At 37.6% G+C, this 25,489-nt stretch overlaps 1 protein-coding gene across 1 annotated transcript in view; it reads left to right on the top strand.

Moving 5' to 3' along the window:
• Positions 1-25,489, top strand: part of LOC145671425 (uncharacterized) — a 97,835-nt gene that overhangs the window by 55,164 nt on the left and 17,182 nt on the right. Inside the window, exons 6-7 of the mRNA XM_081740598.1 lie at positions 3,993-4,109; positions 21,735-21,833. Of these exons, the coding sequence (XP_081596724.1) occupies positions 3,993-4,109; positions 21,735-21,833 (216 nt within the window). The remainder of the gene's footprint in view (positions 1-3,992; positions 4,110-21,734; positions 21,834-25,489) is intronic.

Genomic DNA, 25,489 nt, shown 5'->3' on the forward strand with positions numbered 1-25,489 from the left:
CAGGGATGCAAGTAAGCAAAAAAATTTACTAGCCCACATCCCACAATAGAAATCATTTACTTACCTTTAAAAGAAATAATAGCGATATTAAAAACTCGCCCCGGGCGAGTAGGCGAGTGGTTATTTGCTTTCCTGGTCTAAAGTATGCTGAGGAGTGTAAGCCAAAATAGCCAGAAATTGAAGACTACGGACCCCGTGCAACATTGTAACAAGTAAGATGATTTGTCAGTGTTGGTATTTGTAATGCGTAAACACACTTGGCTGGTAGTTGTGTCTTTTTTTTTTTTTTTTTTTTTCTTTCTTTGTGCGTTAACTTTCGCTCTTGCCCTTATGTCATATCGTGGTCATAGTGTTTGATACTAAAGTACTTCCCATGTGCGTTAACAAGTTTATCACACTTTTGTTATTGTTGTTGTAGAGGCTTCAAAATTTAAATGTTGACGAACTTTTCTAATACTGTAGTGTTCTTAGTTTGAACAAGTATGGTATTGACAATTTTGGTTTAACATGTATATCTGAAATATCTACGAGAACCATCCAGAAAGTAAAGAACGATTGTACATCACGCGCGGCGCCCCGACATCCGACCACTGCGATTGCGTGCGCGGCAGTTAGCTTCTTCCTTCATCTCAGTGTGAGCGGAGTCTCAATGCTGTGTGGTCACGCTACTTGTTTATGCAGCCAAAATACAAAATGGCAGCGCCATTCAAAAATCCCGCTAAATGTGAAGTACGGAGTGTCATTCGTTTTCTGAGCGCGCAAAAAGTTAAGCTTATTGAAATTTATTGTCAAATAAAGAATGTTTCTGGTGATAGTGCAATGAACGAGTCATCAGTGAGGAAATGGTGCATTATGTTTAATCAAAGAGGGACCAGCGTGTATGATGAAGAGCGGAGTGGGGGGAACTTCAGCGTCTAAAGTGGGAAATCTTTGGTCATCCTGCGTACAGCCTTGACTTGGCACTAAGTGTTTTGCATTTATTCCCGAAATTTAAAGGATTTCTGGGTGGAAAAGAGTTCACAAACGATGAGGAGCTCAAGTAGACAGTGACAGCGTGGCTCAAATCTTTACTTTGTCAGCTGAGTATAACATCGGCATTGAAAAACTGGTCCCACGTTATAACAAGTGCCTTGACGACTATGGCGATTACATAGAAAAGTAGAGTAAGGTACTGTAGCTTTGTAAATGAAGTTTTGTGCACTTATCTTTTGTTTTTATTTAACCATGCCAAAACGTCCTTTAATTTCTAGACAACCTGACGTAGGGCCATTAAAAACTATAAGTTTATGTTGGATTGGCCATGCTGTTAGTCGGGTGGTATTGGGCGGTATGTCAAACAATATCCTCTTATCGATATTTGTATGCAATGACATATCGAATTTTATCAATTAGTTTAAAAATGACAAGAGTATTTGAAGTTAAATGGTCCACCCTGTAAATGGATGATAATTATTGAATGTGGCCGATAAAATCCTTTGGTGGGCTGTAGTGAGTCAGCTGGTGAGCGGTTAGCGATTTTATTTCGCGGTCGAGAAGTTCTGAGTTCGAATCTCGAGGCCGACCATCCCCATTAGTGTTTCCCCAGATGAACGTCAGAGTGAGGGTGGTAGTTGTGTTTTGTAACTTTAAATGAAGAGTTACAATAATAATAATAATAATAATAATAATAATAATAATAATAATAATAATAATAATAATAGAGAATAAAATTTAAAGACTGAAAGATATTTGCTTATATTACCATGTTAATATTTAAAATATGAAAACATTTACTTTTGAGAGATAAAATAGGTTGTTGAATTCTCGGTAGTAGAAAAAGTAAGTTAGATGCATCTATTTACATTATATAGGGTGTTTCTAAATAATACCGACAACTTTTGGGAGGTGATTCCTGACACCAAGATAAGACAAAAAATTTAGATCAACCTAGGTACACAAATACTTCCTTTCGGAGTTATAGGCTGCCCAAAACATGAAAAAATTAGCTTTAAGGGTCCATAGCTCCGAAACTATGAGACTTACCGTAGTCGGATCAAGACCTCACTTAGGAACTAATATGTTCCTTATCCAAAAATACTGTAATGTTTTAGTAGAGTCAAATGATAGACCGGGCGTCTTTTCCACTTTACCAAGTTTTATTACAAAATATAATAAATACAAGTGTCTCTAATTCAATGTCTTTTCCTCAATGACCAAGTGAATGAATACTAAATGTTTTGCCGGGTGCCCCTTCCACTGATGGCAGTTTTCAAAACACTTTGGCAGGTTGTAGGTTAGAATCGGATTGTAAGTTTAAGATGGGATCCTTAGTCCACTGCGGCATAGGGAAGGAAGAGGTGCTCCTAGTCCACAGCGACATAGGAAGGTAAAGGTTAGGTCGACTGATGCTGGGTCCCTCGGTGGTCCTCCTTTTATTTGTCCTCCTCGGGTCCTTCCGTGAGGTCCGTCTGCTTTCGGTGTTCCTCGGTGTCTTCCGTGTCGGCTTGTTGTCTACTAGGTTGTTTATAATCATTAGCACGTGTTGAGCTGATACGTGCATCTGTTGTGATGTGGGGATCCTTGCAATACATATTTCAGAATCCTAAGGTACTCACACAACAATTTTTTAAGCGGGAGTTTGGCTACGTGCATATAATTTGAAGTACTCACCAACTACTTCTACGGTAACGTCACATAGTTTTGGATCTATGGTCCTTTAAAGTTAATTTTTTTCATGTTTTCGGCAGCCTTTAACTCCGAAAGGAAGCATTTATGCACCCAGAATTATGAATTGAATAGATTAAGCCTGTCAAGGAAGAAGACCTCCATGCACTATGAACTTCTTATGTGTTGTTTCTTTAGATAATTGAGAAATGAAATGAATCCTTTGAGTTTTACGTCCCACGATTATGCCGGCTAGGTTAAAGGAGACGGTAATGATGAGAAATGAATGAACTGGTGGATTGAAGAAAATGGGAGGAAACGAGAGAACCCGGAGAAGACCCACGCACACGGTGGTTTTTGTCCACCACAAAGTCCACTTGGCGCGAGCTGGGACCGAACCAGAGACCCCATGTACCAGAGGTGAACGTTCCACAACTGAGCCATCGCGACCCCTCTTTATATATTTGAATCAAATGTTTTACTTCTAAGATAGTTCAAGGGTTGAACAACTGGTTGTCAACTAATTTGACTTATACCCAAATACGGAGTGTAACGTCGCCTTTGACCAATCTGTCGCTATTGACGTTTCTGACCGTTCTAATCCTTTGTTTATTTTTTGGTCAGTTTATATATTTGTATTTTGGCCTTTCACCTATATAACTTCTTTGTTAGTGTTTTGTATTTTTGACATTGTCACTTTCATTTTTCTGATTTCACTTCCTTGAAAGTCAATCTACTTGTTTATAAAAACGTAGCTTGTTTCTTTTTATTTTCAATAACAAAAATTTTAATATACATAAATGTGTTTTTTTTAAGAATTACCTTACAGTTTAATCTACAGGATAACTTCTAAATTTTCATGTTTCCGTGTAAAATGATATTTCTGTTTCAAGAGGGCGCGGTGGCTCAGTGGTAGAGCGTTTACCTCTGGTGCATGGGGTCTTTGGTTCGATCCCATCTCACGCCAAATGAGCTTTGTGGTGGATAAACATCGTGTGTGCGGTTTTCTCGGGGTTCCTCCTTTCTTCCCACTTTCTTCATTCCACCATTTCATTTATTTCTCATAATCACCGTCTCCTTTAGCCTAGCCGGCATAATCGTGGGACGTAAAACTTAAAGATTTCATTTCATTTTTTTCTACTGTTTCAACTTTATATATAGGGAAATGAAAACTAATTCTGGAACTAATCTTTTTAACATTTACCGCTAAGATGTATCACTTTTTTATATGTAATATTTAGATTTATTTACTCTTGTTAGTACGTAGTTTAATGTGTATATTTTTATTGAAACAAAAGATTACTAAGTGTACTTACTTAGTAATATGTATATTATGCATTGTTTTTCAGTGTAGCTGCCTTGTTTTAATAATTGAAGCAGATGGTAAACTTGTACCATTAGAAATAGCAGTGCTTTCCGGTGGTGCTGGATTCACTTTGGTTTGGATGATTGTAGGTTATCTTTCGGTACGTATTAATTCATGTTTGGATTGGGTAATACTGATACCTTTTGTATATATAAAAAATCCTGGGGATCTCTGATGCGTTCTTTGATTTATTTTAACACTTTTTTTGTCTTGTTAATGTTTCTTTTTCTTTCTTTTTTTTTCAGCAAATGTGGCATATCTTCGATACTATTTCTATGTACAGTAACTTTTGAATAACGACAAAGCGACAAAGTTTTTTTCTTTGTATAATGATAACAGGGAGAGGGGACTCTTTTCAAATGGTAGCTGGTAAAAATATTTTTCAGTTCTTGTGCGAAAAGCTGGTATTTTGCAAAGCTAATGAATTTACAAAGGGCACGAGGAAAGTTTTGCAATACGATCTTATTTCTTGTACTTTTTCAAAGTACTTTCCACCACACATTACATACTTTTCCATTCTTTGAAGCCAGTCGTCGAAGAAACTCTGCTGTCTTTCAGGAGAGATCTGGCCATACTCATCGTCCTAAACTCTTAGTAAGGCGTCATCGCTTGTAAAACGCCTTCCTTTCAGTCTGGTCTTCACATGGGAGAACAGCGCGAAGTCACAGGGAGCGAGATCAGAACTATACGGAGCGTGCTCTAACAATTTTTGTCCAGTTCTGGCCAAATACTCTGAGCAAACTTTTGAATGGTGCGCTGGAACATTATCGGGTGAAGAAACCATGTGTCCATCCTTGAGTTTGGGCGCAACTGTTCGAGAACTGTAAGAACATTAGGCAAACATTCCTCAGTGTACCACTTCCCTATGACTGTTTTCTGTGTTTCTAAGACAAGTCGCTGGATAATTCCTCACACACTAAAAAATACCGCCACCATTCTCTTCTTCACTGATGTGGACTTTCGAACTGCCACGGGGGTCTCTTCCTCTTCTAACGTCCATACTTTGTTTTGAGCCTTGGCCGGGACGTCATGGTAATAGAGCCAAGTTTCGTCACCTGTCACAATACTGTTTACAGAGGAAGATTTTCCATTTTTAAATTTTGTCAACATTTCACGGCACCTTGAAACTCAGTGTGCCATCTGCTCGTCGGTCAAGTCATGTGATACCCAATACAAAGGTTTCTAACTCGAAGGTGATCGCCGAGAATAGCACGAACTGCTGGTGCATTAATGCCCAAGCATACCTCTATTTGGTGGTATGTAACCGTCTCTCTGTCTCAAGCATTTTCCTTACTGCAGCAATGTTTTGTTCAGTCACTGATGAAGATGGCCGTCCTGACCTTCGAGAGTTCTCAACTTTGAAATTTCCTGTTTGAAACTCTCAGTACCACCTAAATATCGTTGTACGATGAGGACAATCTTCTCCAGGCACAGGAGTCATTTCCTCTAAACACTGATCAACACTTAAACCACGTGCAAAATTATAGCACAAAATTTGCCGGTATTCAGTTTTTGACCACGACGACATCTCCACCTCTTTTCACTAACACAGCTGAAAATCAACTGATACTGCGACAATGACTATAGCTTCTACAGTGCAGGTTTGGACATGTTTAAAGATGTGCTAATTTGCAAAACTCCTGTGATGATCCGTTCTGTTCTATTGCAAAACTTACCTGGTGTTCTTTGTACATAGAATTGTGTAGCACAATAAAATTGATTTCGAATGTGAGAATTTTCGCTTTTTTCTAAACATTTTTCATAAAGAGTATAAGTTATATAATCATTCATCATCATCATAGGTATTCTGCCCTTACTTGCTGCAACTGAGAAGCTTCCATGCTCCACGGTCTTTCGCTAACCTCTTCGTCCTCACGTACGATTTTTCTGTTTAGATATCGTTCATTAATTATAGCCTCCTTTTTTCCCCTTCCCCTCTTCTCCCACTATACCTGTCCCTCGTGACATAGTTCCTTCTTAGCCACTGGCGCAAATCCCGGGGGGGGGGGTGAAGAGGGAGACATGCCCCCTCCAATCTTGAAACTGGGGGAGACTGTCCCCCCCCAGTAATCCGATTTGAAATATGTTTTGTTGAGAGAAATGTGATGACTTGTGTCCGATTGTCACAAAGGAAAGTGAGATGAAATTGATGTCCCGCCAAGAATAAGCCTCAAGTCTGCCAGCCTCCCAATGTTGAAGACAACTCTGCTCCCCTGATCCTCCACAGCATTGTTCTTCAATTTCATAAATATTTCGAACATCGCTTAAAAAAAAATCTTACCCGTCCCCCCCCCCCCCTAATGTTGAAGACAGATTTGCGCTGCTGGCTGTGACAAAAGGAATCAAAGTTTCAAACAACACAAAACTTCTAAAACTCAGAAATGTATACTTTCGATTTAGTACCTTATGGATTGCATTAATCTATGAAGAACAGAAGTTGCTTAAAACAAACAAACAAACAAACAAAACAAAACAAAAAAAAAGCTGCTTTGCTCCAACTTTGCATTTTTAAAATATATAATAATAATAATAATAAATCATTCAGTGCTCTTAAATAGTATCTACATGTTTTAAAATGCTAATGTTTGAGAAATATGAAGATAACTGTTACATTTACATAAACATCCAGGCATCTTTCGGGAATTTGCCGGGCCTGAAGAGATGCCAATTGATTATATATAGGCCCTCAGCGCCCATGGCCTGCAAATTACAAAGGGGAAAGGAACCTGAGGAAGATACCATTAAGGTAAACCACCATCGAAGCTTCCTTTTCATAGAGGGATTTATTCCAGGCGCTGTTCCCCTTCCCTCTGTTGCCCCTAAGTAATCTTAACAGCCAAGTTACAAACTAGCATGTTGATTTAATGTTCTTACTATTTCTTGTATATATGCTGTTCCCTCATTCCTAGTAACGTTTTTAACCTCAACGCCACTAGAAAAAAAAAAAAATAGGGGAATAAAATACTTACCTGATTACACTCACCGAATTTTGCTACACGAATAAGAAAAAATTAACTCTTAGCAACAATTCGATTGTTTTTTTTTTTTTTAATATTTGTCATTGTTAATTTATAAACCCCTTTTCTATATTAAAAAAAAAAGTTAAAAATTTCGAGGTATGAAAATTAAAATTTTCTAACAAAATTTTCAATTTAAATAAAGGCTATTGCTGTATAACAATTTTAAATAATACAAAATGATTTTCAGTGGCATTCAAATGATTTTCAGTGGCTTTCACATTGTGTACCTACTGTAGATCTCTAAACTATTCGAATTCAATGCTGAAACCTTAAGAAGTAGATCTAGAAGTTATAGTTGCATCAGAAATGAAAGCCTGATACATATAAAAAAGTTTCCCGCTATCTTTTACGATTATTACTATCTAGGAATCAATATTGAAGTCGGGAGCTGTCCCCTGAAGTAATTCGTTGTCATCTCAGCATCCAGCTCCTAGCTGTTGTAATGAATCTAGCAGCGACGCCCGCCGTCGGGATGTTGGTCAGAGTTATAATGATACCATCCTCTGAACCACCATATCGGGGCCACATAACTACATGCCACCATATATTTAGCTGCCCATCTTCCTGCCAACATGTTGCCGTAATAAAACCACTTTTCAGCCGCAATGGCGGTTCTAGAAAAACGTGCCACCATCTGGATGGCGGTCCTTCTTCCCGGCGACGTGGTGGCCTAATAGGAATAATTCTGCGAAAGCGTATCGGCATGTGGTCATCGCCTCGCCATGTTTCAGTAGACGGACTTCCTAAATGGTCTAGTTGTCTAAACCCATAATTTGGAGGTTTATCTGTAGCATGTGTTTATCTCACTCTTACATGCACCTAAATCGTGTACATCCACAAATACTTCCATCTTAGCAACACTGGCGCAAATCTCGAGGTGATGAGGGGGACATGTCCTCTCCAATCTTGGAACTGGGGGAACTGTCCCCCTCAGTAATCTGATTTGAAATGTGCTTTTTGGGGAGAAATGTGATGATTTGTCTGCGATTGCCACAAAGGAAAGTGAGTGACATGTCTCCCCGAATAAGCCTCAAATCTGCCCGCCTCCCAATACTAAAGACAACTCTGCTCCTCTGATCTTTCACCACATTGTTTTTCAACTTCAAAATTGTTTTGAACATTGCTTAAAAAAAGGAACTTTTTTACCCGTCCCGTCCCCCGCAATGTTGAAGACAGATTTGCGGCGCCGCTGTTCTTAGTCAATGTCTCAACCAGTTTCTCTCCCTCTTCTTAATAATATCTAAAATTAATTTTTGTCCCCCAGCATTTCTAAGACCCTTTTCATTCGTTTTCCGCTCTCCATTCTTCTCCACACCCACATTTCGAAAGCTTCCAGTCGTTTTTCATCACTCTTACGTAGAGATGCAAAAAAGCCGGCTTTTTTGAATCGATGGTTTTTTGCACATAAAAAGCCGGCTTTTTTGAAAAAAAAACGAGAATTTTGGAAATTTTGGCTTTTTTCATTTTCATGATTTTTCTGTTTAAATAGCTTTCTTATAGTATACTCTAAAGTTAAATAAGATTTCATGACCTGAATGCCATATTTCGCTCTGGAATTCACCATAATGATGGATGGAGCACATGGTTTATGAATTAAAGTAAACATAAAGTACGTAGTATTTGAGGGCAATTTTAGAAGCTATTTAACCTTATTTTAACTTCTGAATTATCGACATTTTTTCTTCTCTAGATCATTTCTTTTTAGTCATCCGCGTTTCACTTCTTAGAGCTTAGTACTCTTGCTTCTAATACATAATTAAACTTATGTTTTTCAATATATCCATCAGAGCGTACGTTTTTCTATATGTCTGTCAGAGCGTACTTCCACATTTCCGTTATACTGTAGCTGTGCAATGATTTAACAATAATCTTCCTGACACAAGCTTGAATACCATTTGATCGAAATATTCAGTATCGGATTTAGAAAAATATTTGGGAGGGTTTTTTCTGAATAATGTTTGTTTTTTTCTAAAAATTCCTAACTTTTATTTAAGAGGAGCTTAAGTTTATGAGTACAGGCAGTGGCGTATTTACGATTTTCTTTCGGGGGGGCTTTGCTAACTTTCGGGGAGGGCTTTGCCTGAAAATGTGAAAATTCTGCAAGATATTTCATATACTTTACTATAGTAAGTAAGATTTCGGGGGGGGGGGGGCTTAAGCCCGGAAGCCCCCCCTAAATACGCCACTGAGTGCAGGCATAACAAATATTTCGTTTCGTTTGTATATTGAGCTATAATCCACCAGATACAACCTTGAAGACCATTTTATACTGATAATCAGTGGCGGATTTAGAAAAGCATTTTGGGAGGGGCTTTTCTTATTAATGCTTAGTTTTTCTAAAAATTCCTATTTTTTTTTTATTTGAAGACAGATTGAAGTTTATGAGTAAAGGCAAAACTAATATTTAGTTTGTTTTAGAAATTCCCTAATTTCGGGGTAGAGTCTTTAATCCGAAAGACATCCCCACCCTAACCCTCTTCGCAAACCCATCACTGCTGGTAATTAATAATAACAAAGATTTAAAAACGATTAGAAAGTAAGTCGGCCAGGACACACAGTACACGCACTATCTCTACATTCACAGATAGAATTAAGAAAAACTTTTGTCAAAATGATCGAATGCGGGGTTGAATCCCGGACTTCACGATAGAAGCGCGAATGCTAACCACTCACTCATGTTTCTTGTGTAGTTGTGCTTAACTTAAATGTATTCTCTTTCTCTCTCTTTCTCTATGGACACAAAAGCTCTCCATTGGTTCTGTCCTTATCCAATTCAATCCAGTTTCTACTCTGTATTCCTATTTCTGCTTATCCATCCTTCTGCTTTATTATTGTCCTCCCATCTGGTCCTAGGTTTTCCTAATGGACGTTTCCCGATTGGATTTCCAGTTAAAAATTTGAAAGCGTTCCTACTTTCTTCCATTCTGGTTACATGACCTGCTCACCTGAGCCTCCTAGACTTGATGACTCTAACGACGCTTGGTAAACCGTATAAATTATGTAGTTCCTCCTTATGAAGTTTCCGCCATCCCCGGTCCTCTTGGGTCCAAATATTCGTCTCAGAATTTTATTCTCAAATAATTTCAGTCTGCGTTCTTCCCTCAGCGTAAGCGACCATGTTTCACAACCATAAAGCATAACAGGCATTATTATCATTTTATATATTTTAAGGTTTAAATTCCTTGACAGAATTCGCGACGACAACATATTTTGAACTGAATAATAACAAGAATTTCCTGATTTTAGTCGACATTTAATTTCTTTGTGGGTATGATTTTGGTCTGGTAATACTGATCCAAGATATTTGAAAGTATCCACTGTGTCGAAAGTATTAATTGATATTTTAACGCATTCACTATTTGCCGTAACTTGCTTGTGAACTTCCTTGTATTTAGATTTCTCTGCATTTACTCATGTCCCTGCAAGCGTTTACTAAGGCCTCTGCATTTCTTTCGATCGTTCTATCAGATTTAAATCATCAGCATACACCATAACCTGGTGAATACCATTCAACTCTAGGCCCTGGTTCCTATCTTTGTTTTTTCTTATAGCGTACTCCGTAACAAAGCTGAATAATAACGGCGATAACGCATATCCTTGTTTCAGGCCAATTTCGACATGGAAGCTCGCATTTTTCTACTCGGACTTTAGTCTGGAATTCATTTAAACACTTAATAAATCTAGCTTTTTCGGTATTCCAAATTCTGCAAGAATGTTATACAATGTTTCCCTCCTTGCCGAGTTGTAAGTCTTTCTAAAATCAATAAACAGTTGATGTACTTGGTAATATATGCCCATTTCTTTTCGAGTATTTGTCGAATGGTAAATATCTGGTCGATTTCGACTAAATTCACACTGATAATCTCCAATAATTTCATCTGCGTATGGGGTCAATCTTATTAATAGAATGTTAAGAGAAATACCTCGATAATTATTACAATCAAATTTTTCGTCTTTCTTGTGAATTGGAAGAGTGATTGATTCTTCCACTCTTTTTAAATGTATTCCATAGTTTTTATTTTATATATAAAAAAGTTTCGTAACTATATGTTGAATTTTCTTGTTAAAAATTCAGAAACCTTCAGGACTGGGTAAACCGTGATGGTGGTTATATATTCTACAGCCTAGGAAACCATACGCTCAGATGAACCATCTATTACGTATATGATCCATGAACAGAAAATTCGATACTTTCCCGATTCTGAACAAGCTTAAGGAACAGTCAGTGCATTACAGAATTTGAAGCATTACCGATTTTGCACATCCGAAGCACCTGATAGGTGGTAACATTATAACGTATGTGATCAATCACTGAAAAAATTGTTCGAAATATTCATACAATGTATATAAAAGTTAAAATTTACCTAAAAAATTTCAAGAATGTACAGAACCACCCGAAACGAAGCTCTAGATGTGCAGATTTCTCTCATGTTTTTCTTTATTTTGCTTCAAAAAGAGCGTGTGTGATATTTTGAAGTAAAAATACTACATACAATTTTGCTAGTTATTTGTGAAATGAAATGAAATGAAATTTTTGAGTTTTATGTCCCACGGTTATGCCGGTTAGGCTAAAGGAGACGGTGATGATGAGAGATGAATGAAATGGTGGAATGAAGAAAGTGGGAGGAAACGGGAGAACCCCGAGAAAACCCACGCACACGGTGTTTGTCCATCACAAAGTTCACTTGGCAGGAGCAGGGTTTGAACCCGAGACCCCAAGCACCAGAGGTGAACGCTCTACCACTGAGCCTCCGCGGCCCCCTGCTAGTTATTTGTGTATCATTTTTAAAGTACTTATTGTATATGAGGTTAAAATATTATTACATATATGGGTTAATCCTTTGGAATTCATAATGTAAATGTTAAGAATTAAAAAAAAAATCTTTTTGAAATTCATGGTTTATTTTCGAGGTTTCATATTATTATCTGCATCAACCACTATTTAAATGGCTTTTTTTGTTGTAGAGAAGCGAAACAAAGTCTGCTTTATCAGTTTAAAGCAAAATTTTCAAAAAAGCCCAAAATTTCCCAAGCAAAAAAGCAAAGCAGAAAAAACCGAGTTTTTTCCAAAAAAGCCGGTTTTTTTCCGAGCACTTGCATCTCTACTCTTACGTAATGTCCATGTTTCCGCCTCATACAGTAAAACACTCCACATGAAGCATTTTATAAGTCTTCTTTTCAACTCTTTATTCAAGGTCCCACAAAACAGACTTTGCTTCCTCCTAAAGGCTTCTTTCGCTATACATAATTGTTAATCTTCAGTAAATGCATTATTATTATTATTATTATTATTATTATTATTATTATTATTATTATTATTATTATTATTATTATTATTTGTTTTTAAGCTATTAATAATCCGTTTAAACAGCTGTCTTGAAAGTAAACGGAAATTGATACTCGCCCTGTTGTTCCTTATCCTGTCACTTTTTCGCAGAAAGAAGAAATTGTAACAATAGTAATAAAATGAAAATAAGTCTTAAAAGCTACGCCAACACTGTCATGATCGGTCTCTAAGTAAAGACTCAGAAAATGCTAGGGCGTACCCCTTAGGCAACTTGTAGAGGCTTCGTCAAACGTATGAGAAATGAGCAAATGTTACCGAGTAGAGGTTGGGCTTTGTTAAGGACGCTTGTCCATGTGAGGGTAAGAGTGGTAACCATCAATGTCGGGACATTGAGTAGACGAGGAAGAAAGGCTGCATATCTGATAGAAGAGAGTTGGTAATCTTGTGCGTGCAAGAAACAAATTAGAAAAGTAATAAGACACGAGAGCTAGAAGGCAGCTGCAAGTTGCTGTTTAATGGAGTAAATCAGCAAGGAATTGTTTCTCAGTGATGTGGAAAGATAATATGGTATGTATGAGTAGAAGATATGCAGGGGCGAAATGAAAAATGTAATTTGCACATATGCTCCGAATGTAGGCTACGAGAAGGAAGAAAAGATAGAATTCTGTAAGGTTTGGACCATGAATTTCGCAGCATCGCAGTAGAGGAAAGTCATTGTGGGGGTGACTTGAATGGGCTTGTCTGTAGAAACAAGGGAGGAATTGAGAAAATACACTATGGTTGGGGTGTGGAAGAAAGGAATAAGGAAGTAAGTGGAGTGATTGACTTTGCATCAGGATTCGATATATATTTTCAGAAGAGGAAGGAGTATCTTTTGATTTATAAGAATAGTAAAAGAAAGTAAGTCAAATCGATTACATTTTGTGCTGGAGACAATATTTTTAGGAAATTAAGAACTGCAAAGTAATATATGGTGAAAGCAGGCTTAGAATGGTGAGCGTAGACTGGAGAATAGATGCAATAAGATTCCGCGTAATTGACATCCGAAACTTAACTATAGTGGAGGCTGAAAGAGGATAGTTTAAGAACATCGTTCAAAGAAAGTGTTACGGAAGGAGTAAACCTACAAGAACAGAATGTACAGAAATGGAGCGTAAATAGTGGGAGAATGGTCACGAAGAAGACTTTCGGTAGAACTTCAAGAAATAGTCTCCCTGCAGGGAAAGAGACGTAGTAGTGAAACAAGAAAGTGTAACAAGCTATTAGTGCGAAGAGAGAAGATAAAACAGTGGGATGCTCCTGGAACAGAACAGGATAAATGTGGCATTAAGACAGCAAAGCGGGCAGTGACTAAATCGAGAGTGCGAGCGTGGGATGAAATGTATAACGAACTTGTATCACCAGGTGAGAGAGAAAGCTAGGGAAGTTAACAAAATCTAGAGACAAGACTACAAAGAATAACACTCATATTATCCAAATAGAAGATGACCAAAGATTGGTGCTTACCGATGAAGACAGGATCAAAGAGAGATGAGCCGTCTATTGAATGAAGAAAATTCCGAGAAGGTTTTCAGCGATGGTACTCTAAATCACTTTGAGTAACACCAAGAATAAGCCGGGAAGAAGTAAATAAAGCTTTAAAGATGATAGGTCCAGGTTTGCTTATTCCTGGCTGGTGATTTGAACTTGAAAATAGCACAGAATGCAGGAGGGATGGGGAAATTAAGAAGAAAAAAAGTGTGTGGTGTGGTGTGTGACTGCAAAATCACGGCAAAGAATACAGGGATTGTTTACAAAATAGTACCAATGGTATACAGAGCAAAAACATGACCAAATAGAAACCACAGGGAAGAAAGATTGAATGTTACGGAAATGAGAGTCCTGCGCTGAATGTGTGGGATAACAAGAAGAAGCAGAGTGCGGAATGTGAAAGTAAGGGAAACAACTAAGGTTGTAGAGATATCTAAGAAGATCCAAGAAAGAATGTGTGGCGGATGGCAAGATAAACCAACGTGACAACCAAGCTCGGGAATCGAACTTGGAATCCGTTCTGCACCCGTGCATTAACAGTTTTGCTAATGTCAACCTGAATGCACACAAAGCTATCTGTACACAAATACTGTTTTCCTGCAAATTGTGATGCGATTTAAAGAAAACGAAGTCTTGTTCCAACCTCATCACAAACAACAGCAATAAACCACTATATTAAAAGTTATGGATTGAACAGTTATAGATAAAACATACTATGACGAAATATTACGCACATAACATGCACAAAGGAGAAATCCTGCATTAAATACACACATGATCTAATTTACTAGTATTATTCATATTCTTATCTTTCTACACACTTACACAGAGGTTTAAGAAATGAATGAAATAATAATAATAATAATAATAATAATAATAATAATAACAGAAGAATTGAGCACGACACACAACGTAGGTCTGTGTGTTATCCCACCATCTTGTAGAATAAAATGTCGCTCTTCCCTCTTCTTCCATGAAGCCTTGCCTATGGTTGGAGAACCCAGGCGTAAAATGAAGGTCTCCAACCCCTTATATCATACGAAGTTTTATTCATTTCTTCTATACATGTACCCTCATTGGCTGGAGCATTATCGTGACGTAGAAGAAAGATATGTGAGAATACGTTATCAGAATAGTTCCCACGGGTGAGGTTCAAACGTGAACAAAGAGTGCATTATAATGTAAAAAGAAAGAAAATGCAGAAATGGAAAGGAAATGTACTTCTTTATGTCCATCGCACAAAATAAAATGAATATCCTCCAAATTAGTTCATAATAAAGATCACTAAAGAAGAGCAAACGATCAGAAGAATGATGGCAATGGAAGTGCATAGCAAGAGAGGTAGAGGGAGACCAAGAAGGAAATGAATGGATATGATAACAATTACTAACAGGGGAAGAGTTCCGGGACAGGGCTTTATGGTGAAAATTCATCAGACCCGACATTAGTGGGAAAAGACGGATAAAGAGAATTGATTTTGATTTTCAGTTTAGCGCCCTTTTCAGCAGCCTGGCTGTATGGAATATTATCCAACATCTGAACGTGGAATCCGAACCACATGAGCTTCCGCCGGGAATCGAACCCGGATCTCCCACGTCAAAGCGACGAGGAAGCTTAAGGGTAGAGAGAATTGTCTGGTTTTCTCTGGTATCAGCATAAAGACAGATTACTTAAGAAAATACAGGTTCAGTGCGGATAGAACATGTCAGTAATGTTATTCCAACTTTGGTTGAGAGTGCCAATGTTGGAATTTAATTAGTTTAGATCCTTTTGAGCTCTTTCATTGCTATGGTTAGCGTACGCGCCTTTGCTGTGGGAGACCCGAGTTCGCTCCATGTTAAGTTTTAGGTCCACGTCTTATAAAGTTTCGTTGCTGAAAGGGATGCCAAACTCTGCTCAACCAGCCTTTCATCATACTAACTTCAAACTCTGATTTCTGGCAAAGTTTTTGCTCTCCTTCGGAGCCTTGTTCACGGAGGATGAAAATAGGAGCAAAGGAAATAACATCAAGTAAATACAGGGTGTTACAAAAAATTGTCACAATATTTTGGGAGTAGATTCCTCACATCAAAATGATAAAAAGAAAAAAAAAATCATATATAGTGGTTTTCAAAGCTAAACCAAGTTTTCTTATCAGCAGTAAAACTGTTGGTTTGTCAACCAGTTGAATGTTGCCGGTATTACAAAAGCTTAGCCGCTCTCCCTGCCGCCAGGGTAACCAATGAAGTCTCGAACTCTTCTTTCTGAGTGTTGCGAACCAATAAGCAGATACATAAAACCAGAATAACCATTTAAAATAGGGATAAAATACGTACAGGTCATTCAACAAGTAATTTTCTATCCTATTAATATAATAATAATAATAATAATAATAATAATAATAATAATAATAATTATTATTATTATTATTATTATTATTATTATTATTATTATTATTATTATTATTATTATTATTATTATTATTATTATTATTCGACAGGCCATCTGTCTATAATGACAATTTAAAACATTTTCTTTTTTTTTAAAAAAAAAGAAATGATTAAAAAGCATTCTATTAAGTACCTAAATCCTCATATGAAGGTATGAAGGTATGAAGGTTAATATCTCAGTAATAAAGCTATCATTATTAATTTCCTGTGTATAATATCCTAATTTGTAGTTTGTCCAGTTTATATACACGTGACGAATCACAGAAAGAAACTGATCAATTATATATTGACCTGTATAACTATGTCTTAAAGTTAGAAATAATATACTTACAAGCAGAGCCGATAAACAGGCAGAATTTTTATTAAGCCTATTACTAATATTAGCAATAATAATAATGATAACTAAATTCCTGGCGCAACAGCCTTTAGAAGGCCTGGACTTATGGCACTCATTTCTGTGGGGTAATGTGTTTAGAGGTCTGACGGGCTCGGGCTACTATGATAACCGTAATGGGGTTAGCCATACTGAGAGCTTTATACAGTTCTACCTGAGTTGGAGCGGCAACGCCGGAATCTAGTTACAATGAAGGATTTATGGTAGGGACAAGTAAACCCTTAGATCTTGACCTTCGAGGAAAAAATTGGTTATGTTTTGTCGCGTACTATAGACCTGTGCTCGAAAGTGCATAGTATCGTAGTTATAGGGTGCCGAAAACGCTACAGGAACTACGACCCAAGTAAGTAGTAGAGTAGGATTAGCATGCCAAATCCCTTTAGAGTTGAGGTTACACCAGGGCTTAGCCTTAAGGATCTTCACTACAGCGAAATTAATTTACCGCTAATTTTAAAGTTTTTCTGTAATATCTTCAAAACCAAGAAAAATATTCGAAAAGCAGAAACGTAGTGAACTAGACAATACGATTTTGCATGTGATACCCTTACTACTCTTCACATATCTGCTTTTGGTATGCCGCTATTTACAGAACCCGCAAAAAATGCTAAATCTATCTACAGTTGCAAATCGAAAGCAGATAGATGATTTGTGATAATGGTATCACATGCAAAATTGTATTGTCTAGTTCACTACGTTTCTGCTTTTTCAATATTTTTATTTGTTTAGAAGATATTACAGAAAAACTCTAAAATTAGCGGTAGTTTAATTTCGCTGTAGTGAAGACCCTTAAGCCCGTGCCTCTTCATCAAAGTAAAAAAATGAACTTTAAAGATTCATAGTTTCACCATTATAGGACGATCGTAATTGGATCAAGACATTACTGCGAAACTAGTATATGCACTATCCAAATATCCATCTTTCAGAACCTCCGGTACATGCACAATCATTTTTAGAGAGGCTGTTTGGGAGTACTTGTTCACTTTCCACGTACCTCTCTAAAAAAAATTGGTGTGCAAGTACTGGAGTATTCTTAAACATGGATATTTGGATAGTTCACATACCAGTTTCCCAGTGATGTCTTGTCCCGACTACGATAGATTCCATACTAGTGGAGCTATGAGCTTTCAAAGTTAACTTATTTCACGTTTTCGGCACCCTATAACTGAAACTATCCACTTTCGAGCATAGGTCCATATGAACTTTATTTTTTCCTTAGTTTGATGTGAGCAATCTGTTTCCAAAATGTTGCGATACATCTTAGTAACACCCTGCATAAATGAATAAACTGAGGGGGTATAGCAGTGAAGATACATGTTGCTCTATCTACTTCTCTTAACACACGTCAAATGGTGGTGTGGCTTGCTGTGAAACGGCGGGGTCACGTTGTTTCCTTAGATACTTTCGTTCCAATGAAAACAGTGTTTGGTGTCTTGTGTTTTTATGTGAACAGTGAAGTTTTTCTAGATATCTCCCACTTTATTAGTTTTGTTCTTTGTATAAACCTGTATATAGATGTTGCCAATGTAATTCATTATCATCCACCGAACTCGTTTTCTCCTGCCCATGTTTTGACAGTGATGACATCATAATCAGCGAAATTTCGATGATTAATGATTATTTGAATTAATACGTAACAGGATAGAGCAAAGTGAGTACCTTTCGAAAAAATGAAATGGTATCTTTAAGTTGTACGTCCCACGATTACGCAGGCCAGGCTAAAGGAGACGGTGATGATAAGAAATGAATAAAATGGTGAAATGAAGAAAGTGGGAAGGAACGAGAGAACCCCGAGAAAACCCACGCACACGGTGTTTGTGTACCACAAAGCTCACTTGGCGCGAGCTGGATCGATTCAAGTACTCCATGCATCAGAAGTGAACGCTCTACCACTAAGCTACCGCGGCCCTGAGTACCTTTTCAATTTATTCATCCACGTATTTGATATAGTTGAATAAAAGTGTGCTGGTGTACTGTCAATGTATTCCCTTCCCCCCTTTTTTTCTTTTTGCTTAATTTTTGCGAAAACTTACCTTTAAAAAATATTAGATATAAAAAATCACTATATCTCTACTGTGAATTTTATAGATTAACTAGCGTCAACTACCTCCTAATATGTACAGTTAGTTAGTCATTTTTGCTATTACTTAAATGCTATCATTTTTATAAATCGTTCTCCCCCAAGTTGAGCTGATTTCAGATTTTAAATGGCTTGGAAGTGTAACTGTTCATCTCAGTGACTCCGAAAACTACGGATTCGACAATAATATCGGTCATATTCGATCATTTATATATATATATATATATATATATCCACCTTCCCCTTCCCAAGTTGCACCGTCAAAGTAAAATGATAAAATATATCCCAGGTTCAAATCTCATCTATGGTGAAAATTTCATCGAGATCGATCTAGTGGTTCAAGAGTTATTAAGTCACAAACATAGTCACTTTTATTTATTTATTTATTTAAGGTTATCCAAAAAGCGCGCCGGGTTTGTTAGATCAAATTATGAACTTTATTTTTTCAAAACACACTAACAAAATTCATAAACATGTTCATCAGACATTCCGATTTCAGGTATGATAAATGACATCGGGCATATGACCTCCTCTACTGCGCTGGCATGCAATAACTCTGTTCGTGAAATTCGCTATGACTGCCAGACACCACAATGTTTTGCTCAGAACAAGCACTACGATGACGCCCAGGACTTCTAATATTCACTGTTGCATAACTTTTCCACAAGTCTGTGAACTGTTGATTCATTCGGTGCCTCATTTCGCTCTAGAACCGCGCGAAGTCGCCAGACAGTTGCTGCACAACTTTCTCCGTTCTAATAGAAAATTTTCACAATTAGCACACGTTGCGCTATAGGTAATGCTCCATGGTTATAGACAGACTGAAGAAATGCGAGAAATTTAGACTAAGGCGACGATCAGAATGTTTGTGGGTAGAGCTACAATACAAAACAATGTCGGCAATCGGGAAACAAAAATTTGCCAGACGATCCAAAACGCTTTTTCAATAACCCTATATAAATCCTCCAGCCCCACCCTCTCCATTACATTGCACCGTCAAACCGAAATGATAACCATCCCAGGCCCGAACCCCATCTATGTTGAAAATGATCGAGATCAGTCGGGTAGTTCAAGAATTATGATTTAACAGTCACATTTTCAATTTTATATAATAGATTAAATAATATTCGTCTGAGAAAAATGCCATTTGTTGCTCCTTTTGATAAAGAAATATAGTCATCAACATACCAGTACTATTAAATAGATTTTAATAACCTATCATTTCTGAAAATTTCGTTTTCAAAATGCTGTATTTGCTGAAAGTAGGGATAAGGGAATTTGTCATAGCTAAACCATGTTTTTAATATATGCTTTGCCCTTTAGGTGCTTTGATAAGCCTGATACTTTATATAAACAAACACTTTTCTTAAATAATATGATTATTGATACCCACAGGTTACATTGTACGCACCAAACGATGTTTTAGAGACAAGGAAGGTATATCAGGAATTATTGAAGCCGTGTGAAATAACTTTTATGCTCTGATAGATTATTCTTAATATGCTTTGAAGAAACTTCGATAACATTAAAGTTATCTTTCTTGATAATTCTTTCAATAATTGACGTGATTTCTTGTAGAATATGAACCCTATTCTTTTTTTCTATTTTTTCTTTCTCGTTTATTTACTAACTTAATATGCCATTTCGCTAAAGTATGTGGGTGATATTTTTCTGATCTTTTTAAGTGCAGTGAAAAGTGAAGAGCAAGTAAGAGTAAATTCTTGTAATACAGTGTGGCCCAAAAGTAGATATACACCTCTGCATTGATCAAACATAACATTATAGTTTATGAGTGTATTTGCTTCGGCTCATCTGAGCTTAAAATGTAAGTAAAAACAAATAATAAACAAATAATAAACAAACTAAGTCTACCTGACGGACAACAATAAGAAATGATATAAAATGCAGTGAGCTGGTTAGCACGGGACTGTAATCCCTACTTTTGAGCCACCCTGTATTTCATAAAATCAAGATTTCTACTGCAATTTTCATCTAAGTTTGTGAGGTATTGAAAATACAGGGTTAGCATAAATGATTTATTCGTTTTGAAAAAGGGTAAATTTTCAAAAGTGTTACACATACACACACAAAAGATCTATGAAAAGAACCACAAACTCACCAACTTTGTACTGTGTAGCAGCACGAGTCCAGTACCTTTCCGATCAGGTGTGGGAGGGTGCAGTGCGGCAGTACGAGGTTAGTACCTGTCGAAAATGGAGGAAAAGCAAGAAAAAGTTTTTGTGTGCTTGAATATGCCAGATGTTCGTTTGTTATAGCAGTGCAACGTGCTTTCAGAGGAGATTATTTAAAAGAACCTCCTGGAAACAAAGCATTTTGTGGTAGTATCGGCAATTCAAGGATACTGGTTGCTTGTGTAAAGGGAAAAGCATCTGGCCTCCCAGATCTCCTGATTTAACGCCCTGTGACTTCCTCCTATGGGGAAATGTTAAGGACCTTGTTTACGTATTCCCAGTACCGCAATCCTTAGTCGAACTCAAAGAACGCAGCAGTGCAGGCAATTGTCAGGACTATGCTACAAAATGTATGGAATAAACTCGAGTATCGCCTGGACGTGTGTCGTGTCACCAAAGGGGCGCATATTGAACAGTTGTAGAGGGTGTATAGACTTAGAGAGTGTGTGGTTCTTTTCATATATCTTTGATGTATGTAGTGTACATGTAACACTTTTGAAAATACAGCTTTTTCAATATCAATGAATCATTCAGGCTAGTCCTGCCTTCGTAATTTGAACTTATTTTGTCTGGCTGGATGCAAATTTTTATGAACAAATACTCGAAATATTTGTAGACTATAAAATGTTACAAGTAATGTGCTTCCCAGATGCAATAGTATAAACGAACAGGTATAAAAATCAGCATAACGGATAGAATTGATACAGCAGAGTTATATAAAGTACACAATAATTTTTGCTTTAGTTGTTTCAACATGTTCTTCTTATAGTTTATTTTTCTTCTGTGTTGGTTCTAGATGCGGCTTGAAAACAAGATAGGTGTAGCATTCTTCTTATTTCTGAGTATATCGCAACCTTCGTATGTTATATGGAGATTTATACAAACAGGCCTACATGTAAGTATTTTAGACTGTTATATAATTTAAGACATTGTTACATTTTTTATTGTATTTGTATGGGCTTAAAAGCAAATACAATAAAAGCCTTCCCCCTCCCCCCAACAGTTCCATAATACGTACAGATTATTTTGTCCCAGCAAATTATATGTATTATTATGGCACAGAGACCTAGCGGACACAAAATCTTTTTTGCCCCTAGGATTTCAGTAACCTCGTCGCAACAGATAGCAATTACTATTAGCTCCCTATGTATCTAACACAGAAGATACTTTCTTCAGTTTGAAAATAAACTTTCAATTGGTCCAGCTACAGACAAATTGATTCGTAGGACAGCGGTTACAGCCTTTTCCCCAATAAATGAATAAACTGCATGATGGGTGAGCTCGTCTCTACATTTCAGTATTTAAAATAATGTTGTGTCTTTGTATTGGATTATTATTTTTAATACAGTCAATAAGCTAGTTAATGATTTTTTTATAGAATTATGACGTGTATTTAAGAAGACACGTGCAGTATATTTTTGCAGTACACATCCATATATAAACTTACGGTAGTTTTGTTTCTTTACAGAGGGGAATATCCCCTTTATTTCCGCAGTAATTCGAACTCTGATATAGTATTTTGACATTTTATGAGTACGAGGATTTTTGACCCGCTATTTTAAAGCTTAGTTGAATTTCCAAAGGAAAAAAGAAAAAAAAAAGTCTTCGAAAATGATGATCCTATGTGCATATCTACAGAAGTAAAGGACAAAGTATGGATAAAACCTTGTATTCGTGTCCAAAAGCAAGCTAGACGGGACCTCTAGAGACTTCAAACTTTCTGTGAGTACTGGTTTTAGTAGTTTAGCGAACTACAAGTGATTTTATATTAGGTATTGTAGTTTCTTTAGTTAATTGTGTCAATATTTTTGTCTGTCTTTTTCGCTCTCGGGACCACCGTACGATGTCAGCCTAGATTTACTTGAATTCGGTGAAATTTCAGTGTCTACAAGGTGTGTTCAAAATGTATCGAACCTTTGGTTGGCAAAAAATACATTTATTAATTTGAAAATCCGCAACAATAATCCCCTTCAAAGTATTTTCCTTGGTAATGCACACACTTCTCCCAGCGCTCCCGCCATTGCTGGAAACATTTCTGGAACGCAGTTTTTGGATGGTGAGCAACGAAGTTGTCACATTTAGCATGATGTCTTCTCTTGACTCAAATTGGGTACTTTTTAGTGGCATTTTCAGCTTCGGAAAATAACCGAAAGTCACACGGAGCCATGTTGGATGAGTAAGTGAGCCTGACGACACACAGGGGTGTTGTGTTTGGCGATGAAAACCTGAGTCAAATTTCGGAGACACTCTCCTCACGCCCAAATTCTCGTTCAAAATTGAATGTACCGATTCAATTCAATGGCCTCCGCTTCGGTATCGCCAAGCTTTTGACAAAATATGATGCAATATCGCTGCTAAAGTTTTTCTCTCATTTTACAAAAAACTGAAATCTGACAACCGCTCACTTCACGTCTTGGAGGGGCTGCGGTGGCTCAGTGGTAGAGCGTTCACCTCTGGTGCTTGGGGTCCCGGGTTCGATCCCAGCCCCCACCAAGTGAACTTTGTGATGGACAAACACCGTGTGCGTGAGTTTTCCCGGGATCTCCCGTTTCCTCCCACTCTAAATTCCACCATTTCATTCATTACTCATCATCACCATCTCCTTTAGCCTAACCGGCAGAACCGTGGGACGTAAGACTCAAAAGATTTCATTTCATTTCATTTTCACTTCACGTCTTCACTCGTTGGCCGACTGTCAGCGACTGACTCTTTCTAGGGGGGCAAAGATTCACGACTGCGCATGAGTGTCCCCTCCACTTCTATACTGAAGAAAGTCTCACGCTCTTCATTGGTTTACGAGGGAAAGAATAAGGTTCGATATTTTTTGAGCACACCTCGTATATAACATCCTTAAAAAAAATCTGATCATGTGAAAATAGGTACATAAAGAGAGCGTGTTAATCATCGAGTTAGTAATACCGGTGGAGAACTAAAGTGAACATAATCTTCACCAAGAACTCTGTTATTCAAGACATGATCTTGTCATGCTGCTTTCACCGCAAGTGAAATTCAAGACATGATCTTGTCATACTGCTCTCACCGCAAGTGAAATTCAAGACATGATCTTGTCATACTGCTCTCACCGCAAGTGAAATTCAAGACATGATCTTGTCATACTGCTCTCACCGCAAGTGAAATTCAAGACATGATCTTGTCATACTGCTCTCACCGCAAGTGAAATTCAAGACATGATCTTGTCATGCTGCTCTCACCGCAAGTGAAATTCAAGACATGATCTTGTCATGCTGCTCTCACCGCAAGTGAAATTCAAGACATGATCTCGTCATGCTACTCTCACCGCAAGTGAAATTCAAGACATGATCTTGTCATACTGCTCTCACCGCAAGTGAAATTCAACACATGATCTTGTCATACTGCTCTCACCGCAAGTGAAATTCAAGACATGATCTTGTCATACTGCTCTCACCGCAAGTGAAATTCAAGACATGATCTTGTCATACTGCTCTCACCGCAAGTGAAATTCAAGATATGATCTTGTCATACTGCTCTCACCGCAAGTGAAATTCAAGACATGATCTTGTCATACTGCTCTCACCGCAAGTGAAATTCAAGACATGATCTTGTCATGCTGCTCTCACCGCAAGTGAAATTCAAGACATGATCTTGTCATGCTGCTCTCACCGCAAGTGAAATTCAAGACATGATCTTGTCATACTGCTCTCACCGCAAGTGAAATTCAAGACATGATCTTGTCATACTGCTCTCACCGCAAGTGAAATTCAAGACATGATCTTGTCATACTGCTCTCACCGCAAGTGAAATTCAAGACATGATCTTGTCATACTGCTCTCACCGCAAGTGAAATTGAAGACATGATATTGTCATACTGCTCTCACCGCAAGTGAAATTGAAGACATGATATTGTCATACTGCTCTCACCGCAAGTGAAATTCAAGACATGATCTCGTCATGCTACTCTCACCGCAAGTGAAATTCAAGACATGATCTTGTCATACTGCTCTCACCGCAAGTGAAATTCAAGACATGATCTTGTCATACTGCTCTCACCGCAAGTGAAATTCAAGACATGATCTTGTCATACTGCTCTCACCGCAAGTGAAATTCAAGACATGATCTTGTCATACTGCTCTCACCGCAAGTGAAATTCAAGACATGATCTTGTCATACTGCTCTCACCGCAAGTGAAATTCAAGACATGATCTTGTCATACTGCTCTCACCGCAAGTGAAATTCAAGACATGATCTTGTCATGCTGCTCTCACCGCAAGTGAAATTCAAGACATGATCTTGTCATGCTGCTCTCACCGCAAGTGAAATTCAACACATGATCTTGTCATACTGCTCTCACCGCAAGTGAAATTCAAGACATGATCTTGTCATGCTGCTCTCACCGCAAGTGAAATTCAAGACATGATCTTGTCATACTGCTCTCACCGCAAGTGAAATTCAAGATATGATCTTGTCATACTGCTCTCACCGCAAGTGAAATTCAAGATATGATCTTGTCATACTGCTCTCACCGCAAGTGAAATTCAAGACATGATCTTGTCATACTGCTCTCACCGCAAG

This window comes from Thermobia domestica, chromosome 15 (assembly GCF_964235325.1).
Source record: "Thermobia domestica chromosome 15, izTheDome1.hap1.1, whole genome shotgun sequence".
Lineage (NCBI taxonomy): Eukaryota > Metazoa > Arthropoda > Insecta > Zygentoma > Lepismatidae > Thermobia > Thermobia domestica.